Source organism: Scardinius erythrophthalmus, assembly GCF_964197995.2.
Source record: "Scardinius erythrophthalmus genome assembly, chromosome: 2".
Taxonomy (NCBI): domain Eukaryota; kingdom Metazoa; phylum Chordata; class Actinopteri; order Cypriniformes; family Leuciscidae; genus Scardinius; species Scardinius erythrophthalmus.
This window is the reverse complement of record NC_138222.1, coordinates 28,764,573-28,790,411: the sequence shown is the minus strand read 5'-3', so window position 1 is coordinate 28,790,411 and position 25,839 is coordinate 28,764,573. Positions and strand designations below refer to the sequence as shown.

At 37.6% G+C, this 25,839-nt stretch overlaps 1 protein-coding gene across 1 annotated transcript in view; it reads right to left on the bottom strand.

Annotated features, from left to right (window-relative positions):
- brsk2b (BR serine/threonine kinase 2b) overlaps window positions 1–25,839 on the bottom strand; it is a 139,140-nt gene that overhangs the window by 15,004 nt on the left and 98,297 nt on the right. Inside the window, exons 4-14 of the mRNA XM_081394144.1 lie at window positions 24,523–24,663; window positions 18,973–19,089; window positions 14,557–14,590; window positions 14,396–14,464; window positions 11,492–11,638; window positions 8,566–8,597; window positions 6,500–6,664; window positions 5,662–5,759; window positions 2,428–2,578; window positions 1,760–1,828; window positions 32–92 (exon numbers count right to left, since the gene is read on the bottom strand). Coding sequence (XP_081250270.1) covers window positions 32–92; window positions 1,760–1,828; window positions 2,428–2,578; window positions 5,662–5,759; window positions 6,500–6,664; window positions 8,566–8,597; window positions 11,492–11,638; window positions 14,396–14,464; window positions 14,557–14,590; window positions 18,973–19,089; window positions 24,523–24,663 — 1,084 coding nt within the window. The remainder of the gene's footprint in view (window positions 1–31; window positions 93–1,759; window positions 1,829–2,427; window positions 2,579–5,661; window positions 5,760–6,499; window positions 6,665–8,565; window positions 8,598–11,491; window positions 11,639–14,395; window positions 14,465–14,556; window positions 14,591–18,972; window positions 19,090–24,522; window positions 24,664–25,839) is intronic.

Sequence of the window (25,839 nt, the reverse complement as noted above, 5' to 3'; positions counted from 1 at the left end):
ACAAATGATTTAGCATTGATGGAAAGCTTACCCGTGGACTGCTGAGGGGACTAGTGGACAGACCAGAAGAGGCTCCGCTGATGGACCGAGACCTAAAGTTACACAACATAAACAGTAAAGACATTTCTACCCCATGTATAGCACACTGTCGTAACTGTATAGGAGGTTAAGCATGTTGTGTTGAGTGAAGCATGAATAAATAATTGAGTTGACACTTGGACAGAGACAGCAGTATCACACAAGACCTCTATGTTTCAAAATAAATTGCATTTATGTTAATTGTATGTCAACTTTCTATGTAGGCCTATAGGTCTTTTTGTTGATCATGCTATTTTTACATTTTTAAGTTGCAATTAAATTTGAGCAATTTATCATTACTCATCCTGAGAATGTAAAAGGTCATCATAACCTTTTATGGTTGAAGGTTAGCTAGGTTCTGTATGAGACTTCCGAATTTCATTGTGTATTAGATGGTGAGCTTCAGTGCTTCTCCAATAAATGATTGGGATTTAATTGACCGTGGACACAATGGGTTTTGTCATCAAGGCAAATTGAAACCGTAAATCACCCTCAAAGGTGTCAACATTCAGACTCACATGATTAGACTCCAGGAAGGATTTGATCCATACACTGATCAATTGCATTTGCAAATGCTACTTAGATGAGAATTATGCGTGGTCTCAAATTGTCTCATTCAAGCGTAAAAATCACAACACTAAATACGCCGCGGCCTGATTCAGCGCAACGCTGATGTTCATTATATGCCTCTTGCATTTAGCTAATTAGCTTAGCCAAACACAGCGTCAGGAAGAGAGCTCTTTATATGCATAATAAATGGCTATGGAATAAAGTAATTCATGGAAAGAAAGGACAGGCACTAGAGGATAGTGACTATATGAGAAAATATTTCTACCGTTCAAGCAATGAAAGTATTTGTGGAGATTATATAAAGTGAAAGTGAATCATTAATATTTTACAAGAGAGAAGCTACAACTATATTAAGATAAGTACCGCTTGTAAAAATGCTGTATTAAATTGAACAAAAGATGCAGGGGAGCTTTTCAGTTCAAGTAAGTCATTACACTTTGAATTGTTAACATGCATTCAACACAATTCATTTACTAGTGCCTAATTCAGCCCCGATACTCAATGCAAAAAAAAAGAAAGAAGAGTCTATAAAGAAATATTTGAGGCCCGTTTTGTTCTCTGGCAGATTAAACAGACTCAGTGAATGCAAATGTGGGACATGACAGTGAAACTCAAGGTTGAAGAAAAATGCCTGAACAGATGAACACAAACAATCGGATAACCTCTGTCTCTCGCCTACTGTAGGTGCACACATCACTCGAAGAAAAACAAACATCCAGGGTGAAGGCAAGAGAAGCGTGAAGGCAAAACGAGAGCGAGGGGAAGAAATTAACAATTTGGGATCTACCCAGGGACAAAAATGCCAGACATCAAACGAAACATGAAAGGCAAAAAAAGGGAGATAAGATGCTTTTGATGTGTGTGGAGGGAGCCAGAGGGCCACTGCTTTACCAAAACTGAGAGGCCAAACCGATAGGAAAAAAAACTCTTATTTACATGTGCGACTTCCACTTTTAAAAAGAAAAAATTCCCTCTTAAGCAAGCTAAGCTCTTGAGATCTCAAATGTCAGTGGTTGAAATAAAAGGCCAGTGCTCTCTGTTGCATGTTTCGAGTGTTAAAAACCCCACTGCATCTTCAGAGCAGAAAAGAAAGCAAGGCGGTGGTTTGTACCTCTCCTCTTTGCTTTGCAGTATGGGGTTGGCATCTGAGATATCCAAGCTTTTACTGAAAACAGATTTACTACAGTAAGAGAGAGTAAAGTTAGAGTAAATTTACAATAAGTAATCATGGAGTTGAGCCAAAGCATCTACACAGGGAAAGGACATGGGGCTGATGAAATGGATCACAATGAACATGGAAAAAAGTGAAACAAATCTGTAACAAAATGTGTCAAAGATACAGAAAAATGAAAGGCACATTAACAATCCCATTGTTCCCCTTCAAACCAATCTGAGAAGTCAAAATGTACCTTCTGGCACATTTAGCATGCATGCAGCTAGCGTGACTAGCTGAGAGATGGATTTTCAGAGAATAGTAAAACACTGAAATCATTGTTTTTTTTTTTTGTTTTTTTTTTAAGCTGAGCTCATTGATCTTATTTTTTTTACTCTTCATGTGCAATTTAAAAAGCATTTCAAAGCTAGTATGCAGCTTCTGATAACTTTGAACTCCATTGTTCAAAAGTTTATTTTTGCTTTTATGATAGACGTCATTGTCTTCAAATGTTTCTTTCAAGGCTTCAAAAAATGTGACATGCTTTCTGTCGTTCTTACTGTGGCACTTGCTGCTACGATGGTAGAGTTCTGTAAATAATAGAGGAGTGAGAAATGTCGCTGTACCTCTGTCCATGTTGTGCCATGTCGATGGCGCGTCTCACAGGAACAGGAGAACCGCCCTCTGTCACGCTCAGCACCTCCATAGACTTGCGCTCTGGTCTCCTCTTGTTGTGCCTCGTCAAGAGTGGGGAGTCCACTCGCTTCCTGGGTGGATCTGGTGAGACCAGAATATGATAAATGCAATGATCCCAAACACATGAAAACAACCCATTAAGCCTATGGCGTTCATAATGGAAAAGTCGTACAAGATTTTTCATAATGTCTTCAAGCATTTAAACCCCTGTAAGATTTTTTTTTTCCTGAAAGAAATGTATACTTTTATTCAGCAAGGATGTGTGAAATCAATGACAAGTGACAGTAAAGTCATTTATAAATGTTAAAAAGATTTCTATTTCAAATAAATGCTGATCTTTCTATAACTTTCTATTCATCAAGGAATCCCGAAAGATCATTAGTTAAAAAAAAAAAAAAAATTATATATATATATATATATATATATATATATATATATATATATATTGAGCAGCACAACTGTTTTCAGCATTCATATTAATAAGAAATGTTTCTTGATCACCACATCAGCATATTAAAATGAATGGATCATGTGACACTGAAAACTGGAGAATTGGCTGCTGAAAATTCAGCTTTGCCATCAAAGGAATAAATTACATTTCAAAATATGTTCAAATAGAAAATAATTAATTTAAATTGAAATAATATTTCAATATATTTTTGTTTCTACTGTTTTGTTGATCAGTAAATGCAGCGACTTCTGAGACTTCTTTCAAAAACATTAAACAATCTTACAAACCCCAAATGTTTGAACAGTAGTGAATCAAAAAAATTACCCAATGACTTAAATTATAAATGTTCCTGGTCTTGTGTACGATTCATCACTAAACACATTCATCAATTGAAAATAATGTTTTCATGATCCTCCATTAATTTTTCTTTTTTTTCTTCCGGCTTTTAGCTCTTTCCCTAGCCTAGAAATCTAGACGCACCCTAGCGGCAGCAAAATTTATTTTGCAGCCAGTGTAGTCTAGCAACTTTCCGTTGACTTTCGAGCTGGAAAAAACAAACTCTAGTCAGGCCAATCAAATCGTGTATAGAGTCGGTGGGCGGGCTTAACATAATGACGACAGAGTTGTGACGGTTCCGTGTGAATTCCCTGCTACTTGAAAACAAAGAATGGCGGCTGCTGCTGGCGAACAGCGGTCTTTCGAATCGGGTTTGGCCGCGACTCTGGAGGACTTGGAATTAAGCTTTTCTTTGAGAAAAGAACAAAGAACGGCACTTAAGTCATTCTTAAAAAAGATGTGTTCGTAGTTTTGCTGACCAGATACAGCCAAAGTTTAAAGACAACCGTTTATCCCGCCCCTCGGCTTGAGCCGTGCCAATGGTGAGTTGCCAGACCTAACATCTTGATGTAGGTCTGGCTTGCCAGGCTACTCTTTCCCCACTGTTTAAGCAAATTTCCGTCATTGAGAAAACGCTTCCCGCCATTGACAGAATGTTAGAGAAGGGTATAGATGCAGCCTGGAGATCTCCAAATGGTGGTGGGGTCTCAAAAACAAGGTGGAAGCTTCAAAATTGTGAGTGGCTTCCTCCCATTGACAGACAGGCACATGACACGCAAATAATTCAGTAACGATACATAATACATTTTTGGCAACACTAATCAGCGTTATGATTGACATGACCAATGAAATCTTTAGAATTGACTGTAGGTTGGTCAGTCAATTCTAAAGATTTCATTGGTCATGTCAATCATAATGCTGATTAGTGTTTCCAAAAATGTATTATGTATCGTTACTGAAATATCTGAAACGATTTCAATACTGCAATATCAATACACCGATACCAGCTGCTCTTTCTTTTTGTCTCTGACAGCGGGTTGACACGCACCCGTCTCCTCTCATTCAGTCATCTCATTCTAATTTAAATAGTGTTATTGTGACCGGGTCTGAATTTCGGCACGGGGTTGTGCATAATTCTACGCATTCCCACAGATTTCGCGCTCACATCCGAAGCCCACACATATAATAAAGCCGGCTCTGACATACAATTGCCAAAATTAGCTTTTTATTAATGGTTATTGTCTTTTTAAAATTCAATTTATCATTCAAAATCAAGCTTACCCCACTGTAAAAACAAATACACTGAGTTAGCAAATATTTGTGAGATAATTGTAATGGTAATTGATCAATGTTTATATATGAAACAAGCTTAAAAGTTTTAGCACATAAAGTGATCTCTTCAGAAGAATTTTTTGATTGCCTAGACTTTCAATAGATGGACAACAAAATAAATAATATTGAAAATATCTATATGACAATAGCATATGCAGCATTTTTCCCCCGTGGTATCGAAAATGGGATAGAATATCGATACTTTTCAAGGTATCGTATCAAAAGTTAGAAATTCCAGTACTGTGACAAGACTAGTGCTGATTTCATTCAATGCTATACTACAACAAATTCTGAACCCTAAACCTACCCTATACCCTAACCAGTGAAATCGACTGCAAGGCGGGATTTGCGCTGAATATGCTAAAGAAAATGGCAGTTCAGGAGATAAGCAGTTAATAAGATCGTGCGATATGAGATCGCTGAGCCGGACCATCAGGTTCTTCCCAACCAGACCTCACCAGACAAACACATATGTAATCATATGCATATGTAAAATAACGCAATGTTATGTTACTGAATGAAATGTCGACCCAGGACGAGCTAAACTAAAGGACTGTGTGTGCAAGCATTAGGGGTGTTGATGGACTCAATCTACTCCATCAATTGATCATCATTCTGAATCCGATCTGGTTGTAGTTTTTAACAAAAACGTGATTTTCTCAGTTTTTTACTCAAAATGTATCCTTTTTTTTAATGAAACTTACCCACATTCAAGTGTTGTAAAAACAGAACGCATGGAGCTAGAATAAAACTTTTTCTTTTGTTAAAGCAAATGTTCTGTTCTTTCTTTTGATATATTGCATGTTCAGATATTCATACAACAAAATATTCTGGGGGCTATGAAACTTTGTGAAAATGATCAAAAACGCTGGCGGGGAAAGAGTTAAACAACCGCTCGTTTATACTGGTGTATCCTAGGCTGTGTGGGCGAGAAAATGATGTCATCACAGAGGTGTTGTAAATGCCATGTCATGTTATCATTAAGGACGAAATACAAACAAACAGATTAAATACTTAACAGGCAAACTGACTGAATTGTTCTTACCGATCTCATTTCTGGGTGGTAGATTCTGATCCTCATGGCTAGGATATCTCTCCTTACGGTCCAGCAGAAGGAAGTAGATCATCTTTTCCTGGTTATCTCTGGAGGTGGAAAGGGCACAGAGGAACAAAATGTTTCTGATATACAGTAAAATTTGCAGTGCTCGAGAATAATCCTCAGCTCAGTCTAATTAACATCATTAGTTAAAGAGCAAAGAGTAGCAAGCACCTCATTCCCAGAGAGCTAAAAGACACCCTGCAGAGATCACAGGATATCACTTATTTCATTAATGATGCACGAAGACATAAAATATCCGAAAAAGAGTCTGGGCGAGTTCAAAAACTCTTGAAATTCTCCCAGCGAGAGGCCTTGTGTTGAATTTTTCCACCCCGGACCACACAGCGGGAAGTAAATATGACCGCCTTTGCTGCAGGCGCCATCTGAATTGTGTTTAAACGCTGGGCAAGAGAAGAGACAGGGGCCATGATGTTTTAGGAGGGAACACCCAGGCCATCTATCAGGGGGTCTAACCAAGTGATCGCGCACAGTGGAGCGTGCTGGTGGTAACTGTGCGAGTACGGAAGATGACAGATGAGCGGGAGTGAATGGGCTTCTCTAATAGCCTGCAGCCAAGATGTTGTACTGCGTGTTTACTAACCCTAAAGAACAAGGATGTAAAATAATAATACCCTCACATATGGTCTCCCAAAGCAAACGCAGTCAGTCTTGTCTAATCATGGGCAAAAAAAATAAAATAAAAAATAAAAACACATTTGGTATCATGGGAAACAACCTGTCTGAGGTGACTGTGTGGTGAAGAGTCTCTTTCTTAGTTACTCACTCGTCTGTCAGCAGGTCTTTCATCAGTTTGTTCTTGTCTCGGAAGCAGCCTAGCGAGTGCATGCTTTCCAGCACATCTGGGTCGATGTCCTCAGTGGAGGGTAGCATGCGAATCGCAACTTTCCGTGGCACCGGCTGTTCTGGTTCTGGCTCGTTCTTGCCTCCTCTGAGAACAAATGCGTAGATGTATAGACGATCAGAACAAGAGCATGTGAAATAATCTAGCGTTCTTGTTTATTTTTCATGAATTGAGCACACATGGTATTCGCCTCTGGTGTATTCTGGGATCCTTGCTGGTGGTATACAGTAAGTCACAAACAGGCCCACATGGAATCTGCGCCCACAGAGAGCTCTGGAGATTTGAAGCGCCCATCACTCTACAAATGAACCTCCTCCCCACACATTTGTTTATTAAGTATTTTACCGAATATGAATAAGGCTTTCATTTACCAGTGTAGAAAAATCTTAGCTTATATTAAAACATTTTCATAAAAAAATCTAAAGATTTTCTCCCAAAAAAATCTGTGGAGCCATTATAAAAATAAAAGTCGGTAACACTTTAACATTTTACAGTGTCCTTGTTACATATGTTACATGTACTTACTATAGGGTTAGGATAGGATTAGGATTTGGTTGAGGGTTAGTTGCATGTAATTGTGCATAATTTATGGTAAGTACATGTAGTTAATTAATATTACTCAGTACTTAAATATACAATTACACTGTAACAATGACACCTTAAAATAAAGTGCAACGAAAAAGTCTACAGATAATGTCTGGTCCCAGCAGTGTTATTATAACCTATGAAAATTAAAAATGAAAGAAAGCATTTTGTTAAATGAAATAAAACATTACCGGAAAAAAAAACTGAAACTAAAAAAAAAAAAAAAACATTTTTATGACTGGAAAACAAAATAAAATAAAATAAAATAAATTCTAATACACGGTATATTATAAAACTTATGTAACCTTTACAACCTGCCTCCATGAAAATGCCCCTAGACAGCAATAAAACAAGAGTGTGCTGAGAAATTAAATTATTTAGTTACACCAGTTTCCTGTTGTTAGACTGAAATTAGAAAAAAAAAACTGAAAATGCTCAAATTAAAATTACACTCAACTAGAATTTTAAATTAAATAGAAATACAATATATATATATATATATATATATATATATATATATATATATATATATATATATATATATATAAAACATCCAAATAATGATAACCCTGGGGCCAAGTAACAAATCATGACTAACACAAAAAGTTGGATACTGGAGGAATGTGTGTTAAAAAATGAAGCAGTTCAAGATTAAAACAAGCTATTGCTTAGAGGGCACAAACATTGAGTGAAGCCAGCCAGTTAGAGATTAAGGCTCTTCTCTAAACACACTAAATGTGGGTTTTGACTGTTCTGTCCAAACTCTCCAGTACCCACTAGCCGGGCAGCCCTGGCACACAAGAACACGAACACACACACACACACACACACACACACACACACACACACACACACACACACACACACACACACACACACACACACACACACACACACACACACACACACACGCAAGCAAGCAACACACACACACACACACACACACACACACACACACACACACACACACACACACACACACACACACACACACACACACACACACACACACACACACACACACACACACACACACACATATACAGTATATATATTTGTGGGGACCCTCCATAGACGTAATGATTTTTATATTGTACAAACTGTATATTATCTCCCCTAACCCTTAACCTGCCCAATCACATAAAAATGTATGCAATTTTACATTTTCACAAAACGCAATTTTATATAATTTATGATCTGTTTTCCTCATGGGGACAAAAAAATTTCCCCATAAGCTTTGTGGGGATATTTTGTTCCGATAACGTAGGGTTTACCGGGACCACAAACGCACACACACTTAAAGAAGCACAGAGCCATCATCATTGATCACATAACATAGCATGCAGAGATACTGAGCAAAAACAGGCATATGACGACAAATAAAAAGTGACGTTTATACTCACATGTACCATGTGTGCTTCTGTATCTGTTCTAACTGTAAAGAGAGAAAGACACATGAGCAAAAACATTATCTAACCATTAACAGAGCTACACAAAGACAGCAGTGCATGACAATAAAAGCAGTGAACGTCAGGCAGTTTCCTGCTGGCCATTTCTAATCTCTCTCTCATGTCGCATCCACTGATCTCTGCGGATTTAAGTGGGGAAGCTACAAAGACATGTACATTTCAGCAGCCAGCTGCTGTGGCCTGAGAACAAAAACAACAGACATAACAGCAGCAGCCCATGAGAGTGAATGGTTGTTCTGCCTGTGCATGTAATGCCAACAGGAATAACTTTAAGACCAACTGAAATCATTCTCAATAGTTGTTAGCAACAGAATCAACAGAGCATGTGTCCTTTCAGGAGCAAACATTCAGCACTTGACCTGATGCAGAGTCTGTGAGGAACGACACACTGAGCTGGACTATTCAAACAAAATACTTGCTGGTTTACTTTCATATGGTGACCTGTATCACATACTCACCTGTAATCCAGTTTTCAGAACTTCTTTCTATTTAATTCAGGCCTATTTGAGATATTTTTCACAAAATTTATGAACAATGAATGTTATGCAGAAAGTAGGTGTAAATGCAATTCCATTTAAACCATTGGTTCCACACCAGGGGATCTGGGTCCTCAAGGGGCCTCAGTAAACTTCCAATGGGGTCTCAAGATGACTTAATTTTTTTAAAAATACATTTACATTTATTCATTTAGCAGACGCTTTTATCCAAAGCGACTTACAAATGAGAACAATAAAAGCAGTTAAACTAACAATAAGACAAAAATATGCAAGAGCTATGACCCTTCCCAGTTTAATCTAACGCAGTATGTGTACTTTTTTTATAAAGATAATAGATATAGAATAGAACATAAAAGTGTTAGTATTAATGGAACAAGTGTGGCAGTTTCTTGAAAATGGCCACGGACTCAGCAGCTCTGGTTGAGTTAGGCAGATCATTCCACCAGCAGGGAAAGAGAAAGAGATTTTGTGCCTCTTTGAGATGGCACCACAAGACTTGAATTTGATGCGAGCGGCAACTGGCAACCAGTGCAAATTTTGTGAGGAGAGGAGTGACGTGTGCTCTCTTCGGCTCGCTAAAGACCACTCTAGCTGCAACATTCTGGATCAGTAGCAGAGGTTTGACAGAGCAAGCTGGAAGACCAGCCAGGAGAGCATTACAACAGTCCAGTCTGGATAGAACTAGCGCTTGGACAAGGAGTTGTGTAACATGCTCTGATAGGAAGGGCCTGATCCTCCTTATGTTGTACAAGGCAAATCTGCAGGACCGAGGAGTTCTAGCAATGTGGTCTGTAAAGTTCAATTCAGGACAAAACAAGCATTCAAATAACCTAAAATTATTTTTTTTCAATATATGTCTTATTTTAATTTACCCCCTCAACTGCTTTTGTCTTTGAATAACCAGGGTTCTCACAATCTTGGAAATCTTTGGCAGTGCCATTTAAAAGTGTGATTTCTAGACATGGAAAAGGTCAAGTCAGTTCAAAAGACATTTTAACAATAAATAAATAAAAAATGTCAAGCTCTAAATGATTTTATCAGACAGAAATTGAGAAAACATATTTTTAAATATATTTTATTCAGTAAATCACGAAAGACTACAAATATCATGTAAATGTACAAATGTTTAGTTAAAAAGTGTGGGAACCATGAAAAACAGTCCGCTCCTAAAACTTTTGAAACTTAAATTAAGAAATTATTTTATTAACTTATTTCAATCTATAGAGACTCCTATGTTATGTAAAAAAACTAAACCTAGCTATATTTGTGCCACTGCACTGATTTAAAAAGTTTTTTTTTTTTCTATCATTGACGGCAGCAGTAATTCATCAAATGATGATGAAATGATTGCGATCAGCAAGATCATGAATTGTGCCATGCAAATTGCATTTAGCACAGTTTATGTGGGCCTTTAAATTCCATTACAGAATCAGTGTGTGCAGATAAACGGTGCTATAAACACATAAACGATAAACACACTGCAGTGAATTCCCCCTTGAATGTGTGCTGACGTGACCGCGTACAAGAAACAATAATGATGCATTGTCCACATGTCTGTAAAACCGTATTACTTTTAGTACTCAGCAATACTCTATTGGATTGTTTTAACTAGGTCTATAAGATAATATTTCAAACTAGCAATAAGACAGTATCGACTTCCTTCCCACACTGGAATCATACAAAAGATCTCTTTTATATAACTGACAAACCGCACAGGAAATGGGCTATGTTTGGATCCTTCCTAGGAGAGCACTATTGTTTTCAATCACTGAGAGATGTGGGCAGTGAAGACAGCTATCTGTTTTCTCTGGAAAGCAAAAAAGGAAACTGGAACATTTCAAAGGGTTGGTATTAGGACAAGCTTATAAACCCCTTGTCACTCCAGAATGTTATATGGAAAAGGGGGGCTGCTCCGAAGCCGAACAATGAAAACAGTAGCTGAGGGAGAAGAGCAGAGAGACGAGGAGACCATGAAAGAAAGAAAGAAAGAAAGAGATAGACAGAAGCGCATACACGGAAGGTTTTTGAAGTTAATGTGTGAGATCCGGACGGACAGGATGGTTGGATTACTGCGGCTGTGTGTTGACCTGAAGTGACAGCTCAGAAGCAGAAGAGCTCTCAGACTCATAACACTTATTTAAGAGAAATCAGCTTAATATACTGTAGATGTCTGTAGAACTGAACAGCCAACCAGAATTTAGACAGTGTAGTGCACATGTAAACTGTCACCACCCATGATTCCCAAGGTAACATGAGCTATTTAAGAGACAAATACTTATTATTTGTTTTAGAAACTCTTATGGTATCAGGTTTAACAAGGTTTGAACAATGATGGTATAAGATGAAATTGTCAAAAATCTGACCGTGAATCGTTTGGTGGCGTCCACTTCGATCATCCCCCTCAGGAGGTTCTGGCAGTCCGGAGGAATGAAATGGGGCATGTGAAAGACCCCGAGCTTCACTTTCTCCAGCAAGTTCCTCAGGTTGTCATCGTCGAAGGGCAGAGCACCCTGACAGAGAGAAATATTGTACATGTCAGAACTGTTGCCCTCATATTTAGTGAGAGGGACAAGTTATGCTCAATAAATATGTATTATAGTGCTGTCAAATTGATTAATCGCATCTAACATAAAAGTTTTTGTTTACATAATGTATATATATATATATATATATATATATATATATATATATATATATATATGTCTGTGTGTGTGCATATATATATATATATATATATTGTATATACACACACATAAACAAAAGCTAATTAAACAAAAGCTTTTATGTTAGATACAAGTAATTGACAGCACTAATTTATTATTAATATCAATATTTAAAACAGTTGTGTGCCTTTTCTGTGTAAATCGTGATGATTTTTTTCAAGATCCTTTGATGAATCTAAACTTGAAATATATATTTTTTGCAACAATGTTAAAGTCTTTACGGTCTTTTTTTTTAATCAATTTATTGCATCCTGGCTAACTAAGTATTAATTAATTTCAAAAATATTACAGACCCCAAACTTTTAAACATAAAAAAAAAACCATTTGAATAGCAAAAATTAATATTTAAATAGCTTTTTGCATCATTTTTCAAAAAAATTGTGGTAAAATTGAAGGGATAGAAGTGATGAATGCTTTGTCAAAGAGAAAGCACCCCCACTTTTTTAGAGAGCTTTATAAAAGGATAGCTACACAGGAAGTAGGACGCAAAATAAATAAAGAAAAGGCTGGCGCAGAGAGATGATTGTGCTTTGATAATTAGCTTTGTTTTGTGCCAGATACACTTCATAATTTTCACATCAGAGAGACCCATCAGGGTCCCTGACACTACTGAGATGTCAGCGCTTGATAAATGACACAGAAAATTCACAAGCATGACTGACGACAGGGCCATGTAAAAGATGATATAATCAAGCAAAAACTAGCAAAGTAGAGAGAAGAGAAATAAAAAGAATGCAGATTACTCTATTAAAAGGTCTTTGATCACTGAAACATTAAAGAACAGGTTCCAGGGACATGCAGGAATAATTTGATTGGTTTGTGAAGAGGAAGCAGTTATAATGGAGCACACAAACACAAAAGAGAACAGGGAATCAATTGGCTTTTCAATTTCACTGGGGCAAACGGTTCTGCTGGGATGGGATTGTGTTGGGCTCATGGTCTTGAACAGTAATTACACTTGGACCAGCTTGATTATCCAGTATCAAAGCAGGCCGTCTGCGTTCAGAGCATCAGAGGAGTTGTTGTCTGGTTTGAGAATGATTTAATTATAAGCTAGTGCCATTTGTCTCAGATATTTGATATTGGAAAAGTAAAACAAGCATGGATCAGAAAGTTCTAAAGTTGATCAACAGCTTGGTGTGACCATACGTGTCCACTGGCACAGAGCTGAGCGGGCATTTTCAGTTACTAGAGCTGAGCAGCAGCTTGCATTGGGGATTGTGGGATTGACAGCGGTGCAGAGTAAGCAGACTATGCAAATAAGAGGTAAAAAACGAACTATCTTTATTACACATTTATCAAAAGTGACAGTAAAGATGTTAAGACTTTCTATTCCATGAAAAATCACAAAAAAAAAAAGAAATCTCAACAATTTTCAACAGTAAGAAATGTTTTTGAGCAGCAAATCATCATATTAGAATGATTTTTGAAGAATCATGTGACACTGAAGACTGGAGTAATGATGCTGAAAATACAGCTTTTCCATAGGAATAAGTACAAAAATAAATAAGATATTTTAAATTATAATAATATTTGTGACCCTGGATCACAAAACCAGTCACAAGGTATAATTATGGCAATAGCCAACAATACATTGTATGGGTGAAAATGATCTATTTTTCTTTTATGCCAAAATTCATTAGGCTATTAAGTAAAATATTTCCATGTAAATTTCCTACTGTAAATATATAAAACATTTATTTGTGTGAGTGAATGCAGCATAATTGCGAACATTAATGGACAACTTTAAAGGTGATTTTCTCAATGTTTAGATTCTTTTGCTGCCTCAGATTCCAGATTTTCAATTTCAAAAGAGATTATTGTTGTATCTCGGTCAAATAGTGTCATATCAGAACAATACATCAATTGAAAGCTTATTTATTCAGCTTTCATGTGATGTATAAATCTCAATTTCATAAAATTGCTCCATGTGACTGGTTTTGTGGTCCAGGGTCACATTTCACAATTTTACTGTTTTTACTGTATTTTGATGCAGCCTTGGTGAGCATAAAAGACTTCTTTCAAATACATAAAACAAATCTTGCCATCCCCAAAAAGAGATTTTTAAAGGTTTGACAAAAGCACGCCACTCGAATTATAGCTTGATTCCATCCTCCAAAATCTTGAAATCTTTTACAGTCTAAGTAAGTCAGAGTAAGAAGATAAAAGTGGATTCATGAAACGCTCAGCATGATGGAAAAAAAAAAGAGCTGATCTCACTTATGTCTGATATAGAGATGATTCACCATCTGAAGTGGGAAACCATAGTGCAGCTTTGGTGTTGTCAATCTTTTAAGCTCTGACTACAGAGCCGGTATAACACCTTGATTCTCTTAAAACCCAACTCTTGCTTAGCTGATTAGCCACCATTCAAATATCTTTGTCTGGATTCTCCCACATCCTCTGATAGACTTTCAGAGGGGAATTTTTTTTTCATTGTCTGCTGCTGAGAGGCTCAAATTTGTCATAAGGGCAGGGGGCTACATTACAGCAGAATTATATGACACAAAATGAAGTTTCTGCCACAAAAAAGCTTTCACTCACCACCAAAAGTGCAAAGAGAATGACTCCACAGCTCCATACATCAGCTTTCCTGCCATCATATTTCTCCCCCTGTCAGAGAGAGAGAGAGAAGTTAGAAGTGGAAAGAAAGAGATTCAGAGGAAGCCCCATTATGAGAGATGCCACCGAGAGCACGTACTTACCCTTATAACCTCTGGACAGGCATAGTGAGGGGATCTGAAAGAAGAAAGGACAATATGTCATCATCATCCTCACCCAACCTTGGCAAAAACACCCATTAGACGACTTATACACCAAGGAAACATGCAGTACACTAATTCAGTAATAACTCATTGCGATTTGCATGAGGATCTTCACATCATCCTTTCTGACAAACAGCCCTATGTCTAACCACCCTATATAAGCTGTTGTCAAATGATCCAATAATATAACATTATATTGCAATAACTTTCTGCTGGGAGTGTGTAAAACAGGCGTGTAATCATTTGAATTGTGTAATGCATTTTAACGCCGTTGCACATCATCAGAAGCAGTTCTCCATTTATCAACACCAATGCTCTATAAATGCATGTTTCTTCATTGCAGGTGTCATATACCATTATGTAGACTGAGTCTATAATGATAATACATTCATTTAATGGTTTGCTCTCTCTGCTTACTGCTCACTGAAAGAGAAAGCTATTATTGCTGTTTCCAATACCACATTGCAAGGTTTTTATACCAAATTAAGTGTTAATGCAACATGCTCTTGCTCAGCAATTTCAATTTGCTTTTGTGCCCATTTTATACATAGCTAGTGCCTCGTTCATGGAAAGTGGAAAGAAATATAAGCTATTACTATCACAATAATGTGATGAAACAAAGTATTATATAGTTTCTGTGAATATGTCATAGATGCATTGTGTCATTTTTCACGCACTGAATGCGCTGAACACTTAACAATAAGGTTTCATTTTAAAAGCATTAAATATTATGAACTAACAATAAACAACCTTTTTTACAGCATTTATTAATCTAGGTCAATGTTCATTTATAAATACTGTACACTATCGTTCACTGTTACTTCAAGGTGCATTAAGCAACTTTTCATGTTAAAAATACCCGTTTTCTAACCCATACATGCTTAAAAAATTGCCTGATGGGCTGAATGAGCCCTTCTCTGATCACTGAGATTGTCTCTATAATCCTGTAAAGTAAAATAAATAAGAGGGATTCGGGCCGGAATTTTAGACTGGGCGTGACGTCATGCGCGTTCACGGCACGCTCACCTGGCTATGTCTGGCAGGTTTGTGTATTCGCCGCCATTCTCCGTAGAAGATGGATTCTAAGAGACCGGCTTGTAGTTCATTTCAAACACCAACGCAAACTCCACGTAAGATAAAAAAAAGAAAACTTTTGTCCGTGAGCGTGCACACTTCTGGTTGCAGTTTCGCTTGCCGCCAGAGGGGGCATAGTTCTGCAAAAACTCAGAGACTTGCGCAATGCACCTTTAAGGCTGCTCTGTGCCTTATCAAAATTCAGTGTAAAGACATAATAATGCCATTTAAAAGCTAACTAAATTATGCCTGTTCTGACCCACCTCATCCCCTAGTATCAAAGCATTTATCCTATCTCCGAGCAGCATTAAACATTCTGTGTAGACATCTAACGGCACTTCAGTAGCGCTTCTTTGCACAATTTAAATGTAAATTTGGCATTATACATCTTGAATGTTAAAAGTGTCTTTGTACGTTTAAATTAACATTAACCTACATTAAAGGGGGGGTGAAATGCTATTTCATACATACTGAGTTTTTTACACTGTTAAAGAGTTGGATTCCCATGCTAAACATGGAAAAAAGTTTCAAAAATTAAATTGTACGTTTGAAGGAGTATTTCTGTGCCAAAAATTGTCCTTCCGGTTTGTCACAAGTTTCGGAAAGTTTTTTTCGAGTATGGGTCTGCGTGACGTCAGCTGGGGCGGAATTTCCTTATATGGGTCCTAAGGGCACTTGTGCCGGAAAGCCGCGGGCGCGCGTGCATCCGTAGACCAGAGCAAGAGAGCGAAAGCAGTACCTCATCCAAGCGCTCTGCTCGGCTTTAGGGAAGTCAATGTCACCAAAGAAGTGTGTTTTTGGTTGCCAGGGCAAGACAACCCTGCACAGATTCCCAAAGAACCCAGTGTTAAGGGACCAGTGGATGGAGTTTGTTTTTTCAGAGCATCATCAACGGAGTTGTGTAAGACTGTTTGTTTCCTGCATTTCGACGATGATTGTTTTATAAACAAAGCCCAGATCGACGGATTTGCAGATCGTCTAATGCTTAAGGATCGAGCAGTCACAATGATAAAGGTTCGCGGTCGGTCGTGCGTTGGAACCGGGCGGTGAGTAAAACTGCTTCAAATGTCTCTGTGTGTTGTTAGTTAGCTCGGCGCGTAAGCACAGCTTTAGCTTCGCCCACACGGCCCGCCTCCAGCCGCTCGTTTTTTTCCGGAAAGACTCGGTACAGCCTATCTTTCTTTTATAGATATAATAAAACTAAAGACTTTTTGGAGATATGAAGGATGCAATACTACTCTATAGGTACTCAAGATTAACAGGAGATTGAGTGAAAATGAGCATTTCACCCCCCCCTTTAATAAATAATGTTGTTTAGTGTTAGTTCACGATGCCTAATGCATTAACTAATATTAAGTGAAACTTGTTGTAAAGTCAAACAAATCGACTCCATATTTAGCAAAGTATATAGGTTTACCCTTTAAAATCAGATCCCCTGTGACAGGGCATTTAGTTAATTGCTATGACCTTACAATGTTACACCCTAGCAGTCAAAACATTCACAAGACCACGTTAAGAAACTCATGTGATGCACTATAAACAGATACTCTCCGCCTCATTATCTTGCAAACTAAACTACAATAACGGTTCCGGCAGTGTTTTTTTTTTTTTTTTTTTGCAGAAGCCTGATTTCTGTATGTGTGCCATGGATATCCCCTATGATAGGAACATGAGGGAGGATTGATATGGCAAATCAGGAAAGCCACAGGGGGTGATTAAGCTGTTGTGAAAAGACCCCGATGAAGAGAATTTACTAATATAAACCAAGATGCGGTTCATATTTTTTTTAAGATATTTTATGTTATTTGAGGGAAGCTGGTTAAAGAGTCAAAAACACTGAAATCGACTCTTTTTCTCTTGACATTAGACATTAGTTTTTACTCTGAGCTAATCTGACTTTGTGCCAGTTAGTTAGTGCTGGTAATGCCTCAGAGAACAAGAAGCAGCAAAGGAAGGTTTCTTTGATGTTATTATCAAACTTGCAAGCTTAAGGGACATAGAGTAATGGTCCAAATATGACCAGTGGTACTAGGGAAATTTGCACTATATTGTGGGTAATCTAGTTTCACTTGAATGGAGGTTGTGGAGGGGGATCTAATTAAATTGACTGAAATTCCAAGCAGCCATGGCCATTTTTTTTTATGTAACCACCCCTTCACACAAAATTACCAAATATGGCAGAGAGACTTTTCAGAACTAAAGGTATTTCAAAATTAGGTCAGTCCATCCACTCGGCAAGGAATGAGCCTCAGATCCAAACGAATGAATGCATGGCAAAGAGGTATGACTGGGAGGCTCTGTGTTAGTCGTCCTGTCTTGCTGTGTTCATACGTGAGGGGTCTGCCCCTTTCAAATTCAATTGGAGTCCATTAACCGTGGTAAACAGAATGCATTTGTGTCAAGCAGACAGCATACGCGGAGCCTAAAGATGAATGTGTTTAATTAAAAATTGTCATATCTGTGCCTAGAGATGGGAAAGTCACAATCAATAATTACAGCACGCCTCAGTCGAAGGAAAGCATCAAAGCCCTGGCACTATTCTAGTGATGGCTAATAGGAGCAGAAGTACACCGACTGAAGTTAAGGCCATGGTCTGGACACTTGGGGCGGATTTCAAAGTCTTGATTAATCTCTATCCGTGATAATATGCTCTGCACTTTGGCACCTAGCCCTCTCCTTTTCATTGATAATGGTGCCTCTAATGGCCTGCATTACACATTCACAGGGACTATAAAAGCCAGAGTGGGGTCAGGCTATCATATTCATATTTTTCACTAATAGTAGCAGTTCAGGAAGTGCCTCAGTGGCAACAGGCTCAGCCAAGTGTCTCAATGCAAGACTTAGTCATTCAGTTACAGCCATCAGTTGTTAATATTATGCCATTTCTCTGGCTCTTATCATAATGATGTATGCAAATGAACAAAGTGCTGCATTTGTGCCTTAGACTATCAATGGGAGTGATTTTGCTAGTTTTGGACTAGCATACTTTTCAAATCTCTCAAAAGCATCTTCTCAGTACGACGCTATTCTTCTCAATAGCCATTTCATGTGAAAGGGACTTGTAAATCCAAGCCTAAATTTATACTTTAATTCTATTCAGATCAAAATGCAAATCAAACAATTACATTAGCATGTAATGTTTTAGCCAAATTAAGCATGATTGTACCCTATTATAAAATTTAAACAGTGTATTTATGCTCCAAATGTGGTTTCCCCTTGTTTTATGAAAAACATGTTTCACGTATGCTGCTAATTGTTGCCGGAAGATGGAGTATGACTCACCCACAGCTGGTTTCTAAGAGACTGTCTCCAACCTGTAGAGAAGCCATGCCAAAGTCTGCTATCCTGATGTTATTCTTCTCATCCAGCAGCAGGTTCTCTGGCTTCAGGTCTCTGTGACTGCAAAACAAGAGGAACAAAAACATGCTTAAGGTATAAACATCTACACAATGGTGTATAACTTCTATGATGAGCATGTTTTTAATGTCTTTTTTTTATAATTATTATTCATTTTGAATTATTTCAAAATGCATACACACAAATGTCCTGATATCATAATGAAGAAAAAGCCTCATTAAAAGATACAATCCTTAAAAATGTGAAGTTCATTAAAGTTGTTTTTCACTGAGTTTCATTGTTATTTCTCAGAAAATTATATTTGAAAAAAACTGATATTTGAAAATCTAAACTCGTTGTTGACTGGTAAACCTCCACTGAGCACATCGGTCAATAAAGATGTTTGTGATTTTACTGAATGTTCCAGCTTAACCACATCTTATATTACTTGTTTAAGCTGCCAGTATCAGACTCAGCACCAAATCTCTTGATCAGACATCATGGGAAACATGTTGATTCCTTGTACCATTGTGAAATCCTCTGATCTGAAGATAAAAATTCAGAGCTTTGTGTGCCAGTGTCAAGAAGCGAAGCCTCTTTCATCCTGAGCGAGGAAGTGGTCGAGGAACACAAGTCCATTTTAGTCCCAAGAGATCAAAAAGCAGCTTGTACATTTCAAGTATCTTTCAAAAGACAGCTGATCGTGACTTGTGAGCCAATGAGAATTTACTGAAGCTCTTCATTTGGGATGGTTTGGCAACAACAACTGGCCAATAATTGTTGGTGGGATAGAAACGTGACTTGAACCAGAAATACTTTCCTCCTTTTGCCGCAATAACTACAATTGCACTGAAGCAAGCTTAACCATTCTTAGAACTCAATAACCATCTGCAACCACCATAGTGAACTGGCAGACATGAAAACATCTGGCCAGGCACCTATAGTAATTACTTGATCATGAGATAGAAAGACAATCAGCGCGGGATCTTGTCAATATTATCAATGCATTTCAGTCAAATCTCATGCTCTACTAGTCAACACAATCACAACATTATTAGTAGTAGCCTAAGTGAAGCTTTTAAACTTCACACGTTCATCTATAAAAGGCTCTGTAAGTTGGAGATGCCACAATAAATGCGACTTCTGGAAGCACCAGCTATAAAAGAGCGGGTATCTCTTCAACCAGAAATAAGTTATTGCGAAGGTTAAACACAGACCAGCAATAGAGTTCTTCACTACAGAGATTGATTCATCTCTCTCATGCCAAGGCCACTAAGGAGAAGGAGGAGCTCACTGTAATGGAAAGATAGCATGAGGCTCCTAGTCAATACTGGTGTGTGTTTACTGAAAGGCTCTTCTGATTAGATGCCAGCAAGAGAATGACTGGGTGAAGCAGGACTGACTGGATGATCTCTGGGTATCAGAAACTACATGACACAATCATAAACATCCTTTTCAGATGAACTCTGCTTGTTTTAAACACAATAACCAGATACTGCACTATTCAAGCATGCAAAACATGCTGTATGCCCTGCAACAGCACTTAACCATCAACTGTTAAGCCATTCTGCTGCACTGTCTCTCATTATAATGCCTGAGTGCAAGGAAGTCTCATTATGCACTGTCTAATTATGAATGCTCAGGATGAAAAGGCATCGAAATGAAATTGAATAGCTTCAGAAGGGAGACCCTTTGTTCTATACGGCAAACTGGTTACCAAACCATACCCACTACTATAGCATCCACCAACTGTCCCAATCAAATGATTTGAGAGCTAAATATAACCAAAAAAAGACAAGGAAGGGGCATTGATTTCATTTCATAAATTAAATAATTTGGTTTTCCACAATCTGCCCCAAAACACTGGGCTCTCCCCCCCTCAGTGGTTTGTCCAGCTGACTTTCCATTCAGCTCACATTAGCTCAATTTCTCTCTGGTCCTCCATCCATACACTTAACGTAGGTGTAAAATGGGTGCTCATTATATTCCTTGACAAAGTAGAAGTTCATGGAACGGATACCCGCAATCCCTCCTCGAGGAGAACACTGGTGACCATGCTGTGAGGTTGCTGTTATACCATGACGTTGCGTGATGTAGAAATACAGATCACAGCCTCATTTTCATTCACATTAAATAAAATATGGTGTCTACCCTGACTAAGGTCCATTTATTGAGGTTTTAATAACCACCAGTATGTCAGCAATATCACTTTTCTCCCATCTCTCTGTGCCTTTTCCTGTCTCTATGTGTTCTCCTAATTTCTATGTCCTCAGAACAGCACATTCATCTTTGTAGACACAGTCCACACTTAAGAGCACTAAAATATGCAGACCAATAACTATAGTCATAAAAACAAGCAGTTAATCTTGGAACTATTGTTCTTCAGTTTCTTTTTATAGTTTGGACTGGAGTTTAGCAACTCACACTGCTGATGCATGTAGCTACTAGTAGCATTACTCATTAAATGCCGCAAAAAGTTATCAATCTTTCCATACAACACTGGCAACTGCTTTACATAACACAGGATCAGGCCCAGTTAACTAAGACAAGAGTTAACGTGGCTCAACGCTTTTCTTTTTCCTCTCTGACGACCTTGTGTAGCTGACAGCACTTGCATTATGTAAAAGGCTGATGAATTTGACAGACTTGATTCAGACTTTAGTCTTTCTGTCTGCCCTCACAGTCGGGCCAGAAAGCCATAATTTTATCCCTGTGAATGCAATGATAGCATAAGGCTATCAACACTGAACATAATCTGTGTGGAGGTTTCAAACCCCAGAAAGGAAAATGGCTGTGAACGAGCAGAGGAGAGAACGAGTGATGCCTCCCTGCTATGCTGTTTATTCAATGCTTTCCATCATCTATCGAGAAAGGCCTTCAAACCATCCATCAGCTAGTTGAGCTGTGCTGGAAGCATGAGGCATTCTTCATTAAGCTGTGCGCCTGCTGAAGCGCATTGGTAAACACATGCAAATATTGTGCTAATGGCTGCCCCTTCAGTGCATTAGTATATTAGCATATGAAGAGGATATGGTCGTGAGAATTCAAACAGAATCATTATTAGCATTAGCGATATCTCTTAACCCTTTAACAAGTAAGCTTAAAATATTCTGGCTGACACCCCAGCATGAGTTTTTCAAGGCGACCGTTTTTTAGAACGTGTCACTTTATGGTTTCCACGGTGACACGCCATTTCTTGTCACGTGACATACCGCAGCCACAACAGCGCTGAACGAATGATGATCTGCTTTTATGTCATTTTTTCTTTTTTATTCAAAATATTCAAATTTGTCAGCTATAGCATGAAATATCTGATATTCTGATTGTCAATTATATGCAAGTGGATGTGTTTTGTTGTTTAAACACCTTTATAATGACCGCGTTAGTTGAGCTGTATGCGTGATGGGCGCCGCCATGTTAGTTTGTGCCACAGTTCAGAGAATCGGATCTGTTGGATTTACAACACGGGAATTCATCCACTTCTCCCGAAATTCATGAAAGTAAGTGGCCGGTGAACTGGGAGAAGAATAGAGTAAACTTTAAAGTTACTTACACAATGTGTATCTGATATGAATAAAACGTTTCTAATTATAATGGAAAGCATTATTATTGCCGCTTCCTTAGACATAAGTGTGTGTATTTTACAAACTCTAAATGTATTGTTTTTCTAGTACGTATGTGAATTTATATGTCTGAAACCTAAAATAAACATTATGTGGTTGAAAACATTGAAAAGTTGTGATATATGACAGCTCTGAGAAAGTCCATCTCTGGCTCAGCGCCAGCCAATGCGGGAAAGCACATTTGAATTTAGCAGTTGATCACGTGATGCACTGACCGTTCTAATCACACCGGTATGATCGTACGCTCCAAGGACCAGCCTAGACTGATCACACCGGTGTGATTGTACGCTCCAAGGACCAGCCTAGACTGATCACACCGGTGTGATTGTACGCTCCAAGGACCAGCCTAGACTGATCACACCGGTGTGATTGTACGCTCCAAGGACCAGCCTAGACTGATCACACTGGTGTGATCGTACGTGCGAAAGGGTTGAAGTTGTAAAAAGTTAGATGAAAGTACATTTAAGACTACAGTCAAAATTACAGGCTGTTGTCCGACTGTCTAGTTTGTCACTGTTCCTGATGTATAATTTATCAAGTTCTGTAGTTGTACTTGGTTAGTTTGACAGGTTAAAACTTTGAAAATGTTTATTTTTATAAGCAAAATTTGAGAATCCACACTTTATTTTCCCAACATAATGCAAGATTGTATCCTAAAGTGACAACATAAAATCTTGATGGATGATTATCATTAAGGATTTCTATATAATAATCAATGTGAAATTCTGAAAATTGACCACAGTAAGTACTGTAGGCTATACATTATTTTAGATTTTTAAAGAATTTTCTGTGTTAATTTATCATTGCCACAACACGTCCAGCTTGAAAATTAGACAGTTAATCGTATTACAAGCTAATTGTACTTTGTAAAACATGTAATGTATGTTTCAAAAGATCCAACATTAAATAAAATATATATTTGATGATCCAGACATCACTGATTAATAAAGAATTTTAAAAAGCCAGGTGTCCATAAAGCCATTTCTCTGTATTGCAATACTTTTTGCCTGCCTTCCCAAAACCTTTTTTTCTAAGAAAAAGTCTTATTCTACCATGATCTATTAGCAAGAGAAATTCATATGGATATTTTACTTTTTCAAAAACGAAATTAGTTTTTAAATACCCCTGAAAAGATTCTTCTTTTATTTGTGTTTTGGGGTAGGGCACCTCATTACCACAACACACTTCGAAACAAACTATGCTGGGGTAAAGATGAAGCACTTGTTTCTCAGTATTTTAACTTAAAATTATTTGAAAATCTCAGTAACTGTGTAAGAAGGCAAAAACCTTTATTATTTTCCAGTTTTTGTACGGCTAATTGAAACCCTCTTGGCTCTTTAGTCTATAGACTGAGGCAGAGAAAGCATACAGAGAAAATGTGAGCATATTTTTCATTTATATCTCAAAGATGTGGAGAGAAAAGGCTTAAGGATACACTCAGTGATAAAAACTCTACTTTTCTGCAGTTGCACTGGAGGGGAGCCATTAATCTTTGACCTGGAAAGTGTGTGTGAGTGTGAGTGTGAGTGTGAGGCTAGAAACTAAATGTGCAAAATAGTAATATCTCAATATGATGATATTTAGTATTCATAACAATGCTTTGCAATGACTGAAACATGCTTCACTTGAGGTGGCTTTTACCATACATAATAAATGAGACAGCAGCAATAAAACAGGTCGGACAACAACAGCTTGTGGCTATACATGATGTATGAAAACAAACAAAAAATGTTAGCGGCTACAAAACCAACACGTTTGACTTTCTTGAACCAAAATAATGAGAGTGTGCCAAGCAATGCTCAAAATAAAGGATTTTGATGCCCCGTAAAACAAACTGAGATTTGTACACAGCAATGAAGTCCAGAGCTCTTACCATATAGAGTGACTGTGGCAGAAGTCCAGCGCAGAGATGATCTGTCTGAAGAACTTCCTGGCCTCTTTGGGTGTTAACCTGCCCTTCTTTACCAGGTAGTCAAAGAGCTCTCCACCTGACACATGCTCTAGAACCAAATATCTGTGGAAAACAAGCAGGAGATAAGAAATCCTGATACACAGCAGCTATGAAACTCCCAGGACAGATCTACTACCATGCCAATATACAGTATACACTACTTTTAAAAAGTTTGGGGTTGGTAAGGTTTATTTATGTTTTTGAAATAAGCCTCTTATTCTCACAAAGGCTGCATTTATTTCATAAAAAAATATAGTCCAAGATGTTATATTGTGAAATATCATTACAATTGAAATGTTCTATTTGAATATACAGTATTTTAAAATGTAATTAATTCCTGTGAATTTTCAGCATCGTTACTCCAGTTTTCAGTGTCACATGATCCTTCAGAAATCATACTAATACTCTGATTTATTATTATCAATGTTGAAAATAGTGAGTGGTGGTGCAACATGGCTGCTGTCGCATCATCCATGATTCCCCCCTCCATATGTAAAACACAATTTTGATATTTTGATGTATAAAAGTAAAGAATTATAGTTGTGCTGCTTTTTTGGAGACTGTGATACTGACTATACAGTTCAAAAGAACAGTATTTATTTGAAATAAATATTTTCTGTAACAATTTAAAATACTTTATTGTAAATTTTGATCAATTTAATGCATCCTTGCTAAATAATAGAAATAAAAAAATACTGACCCCAAACTTTTGAATGGTTGTGTACAGAGGAGGGGGTCCACTGAGACCACTATAGTGAAAGCGCTACTATTTAAAAAAAAAAAGTCAATTACAAACTATATTATCAACACACCAATTTGAGTAAAAGCCAAAATGAATAATTACAATATTTGATTAGCAACTCACACCATAATGTTTAAAATTCCCCCCAAAATTCTGTTCACCTTATTTAAATGGAAAAAAGGCCAACATTTTCAATATAGACTGTATTGCATTTGAGTGAATGTGTACATGTTTGCGAAATATCTTCCTGCAATCGTCCTGTCTGATGGGCAAACACATTTATGTCATACTCATGCATTCATGTATTCATGAGATACATGCAGACTCCCATTCACATCTGAACACACATACAAACACACTCACTGACACGGCAGACGTCTGATTTATTAGTCGATTAAAGGATTTTCTCATGCGATTACCTGTCAGCGTGATTTAAATTAAGGATGGATTCATACTTGATTTGTTGCGTGTAAAAATGTTCATAGGCAAATACTTAA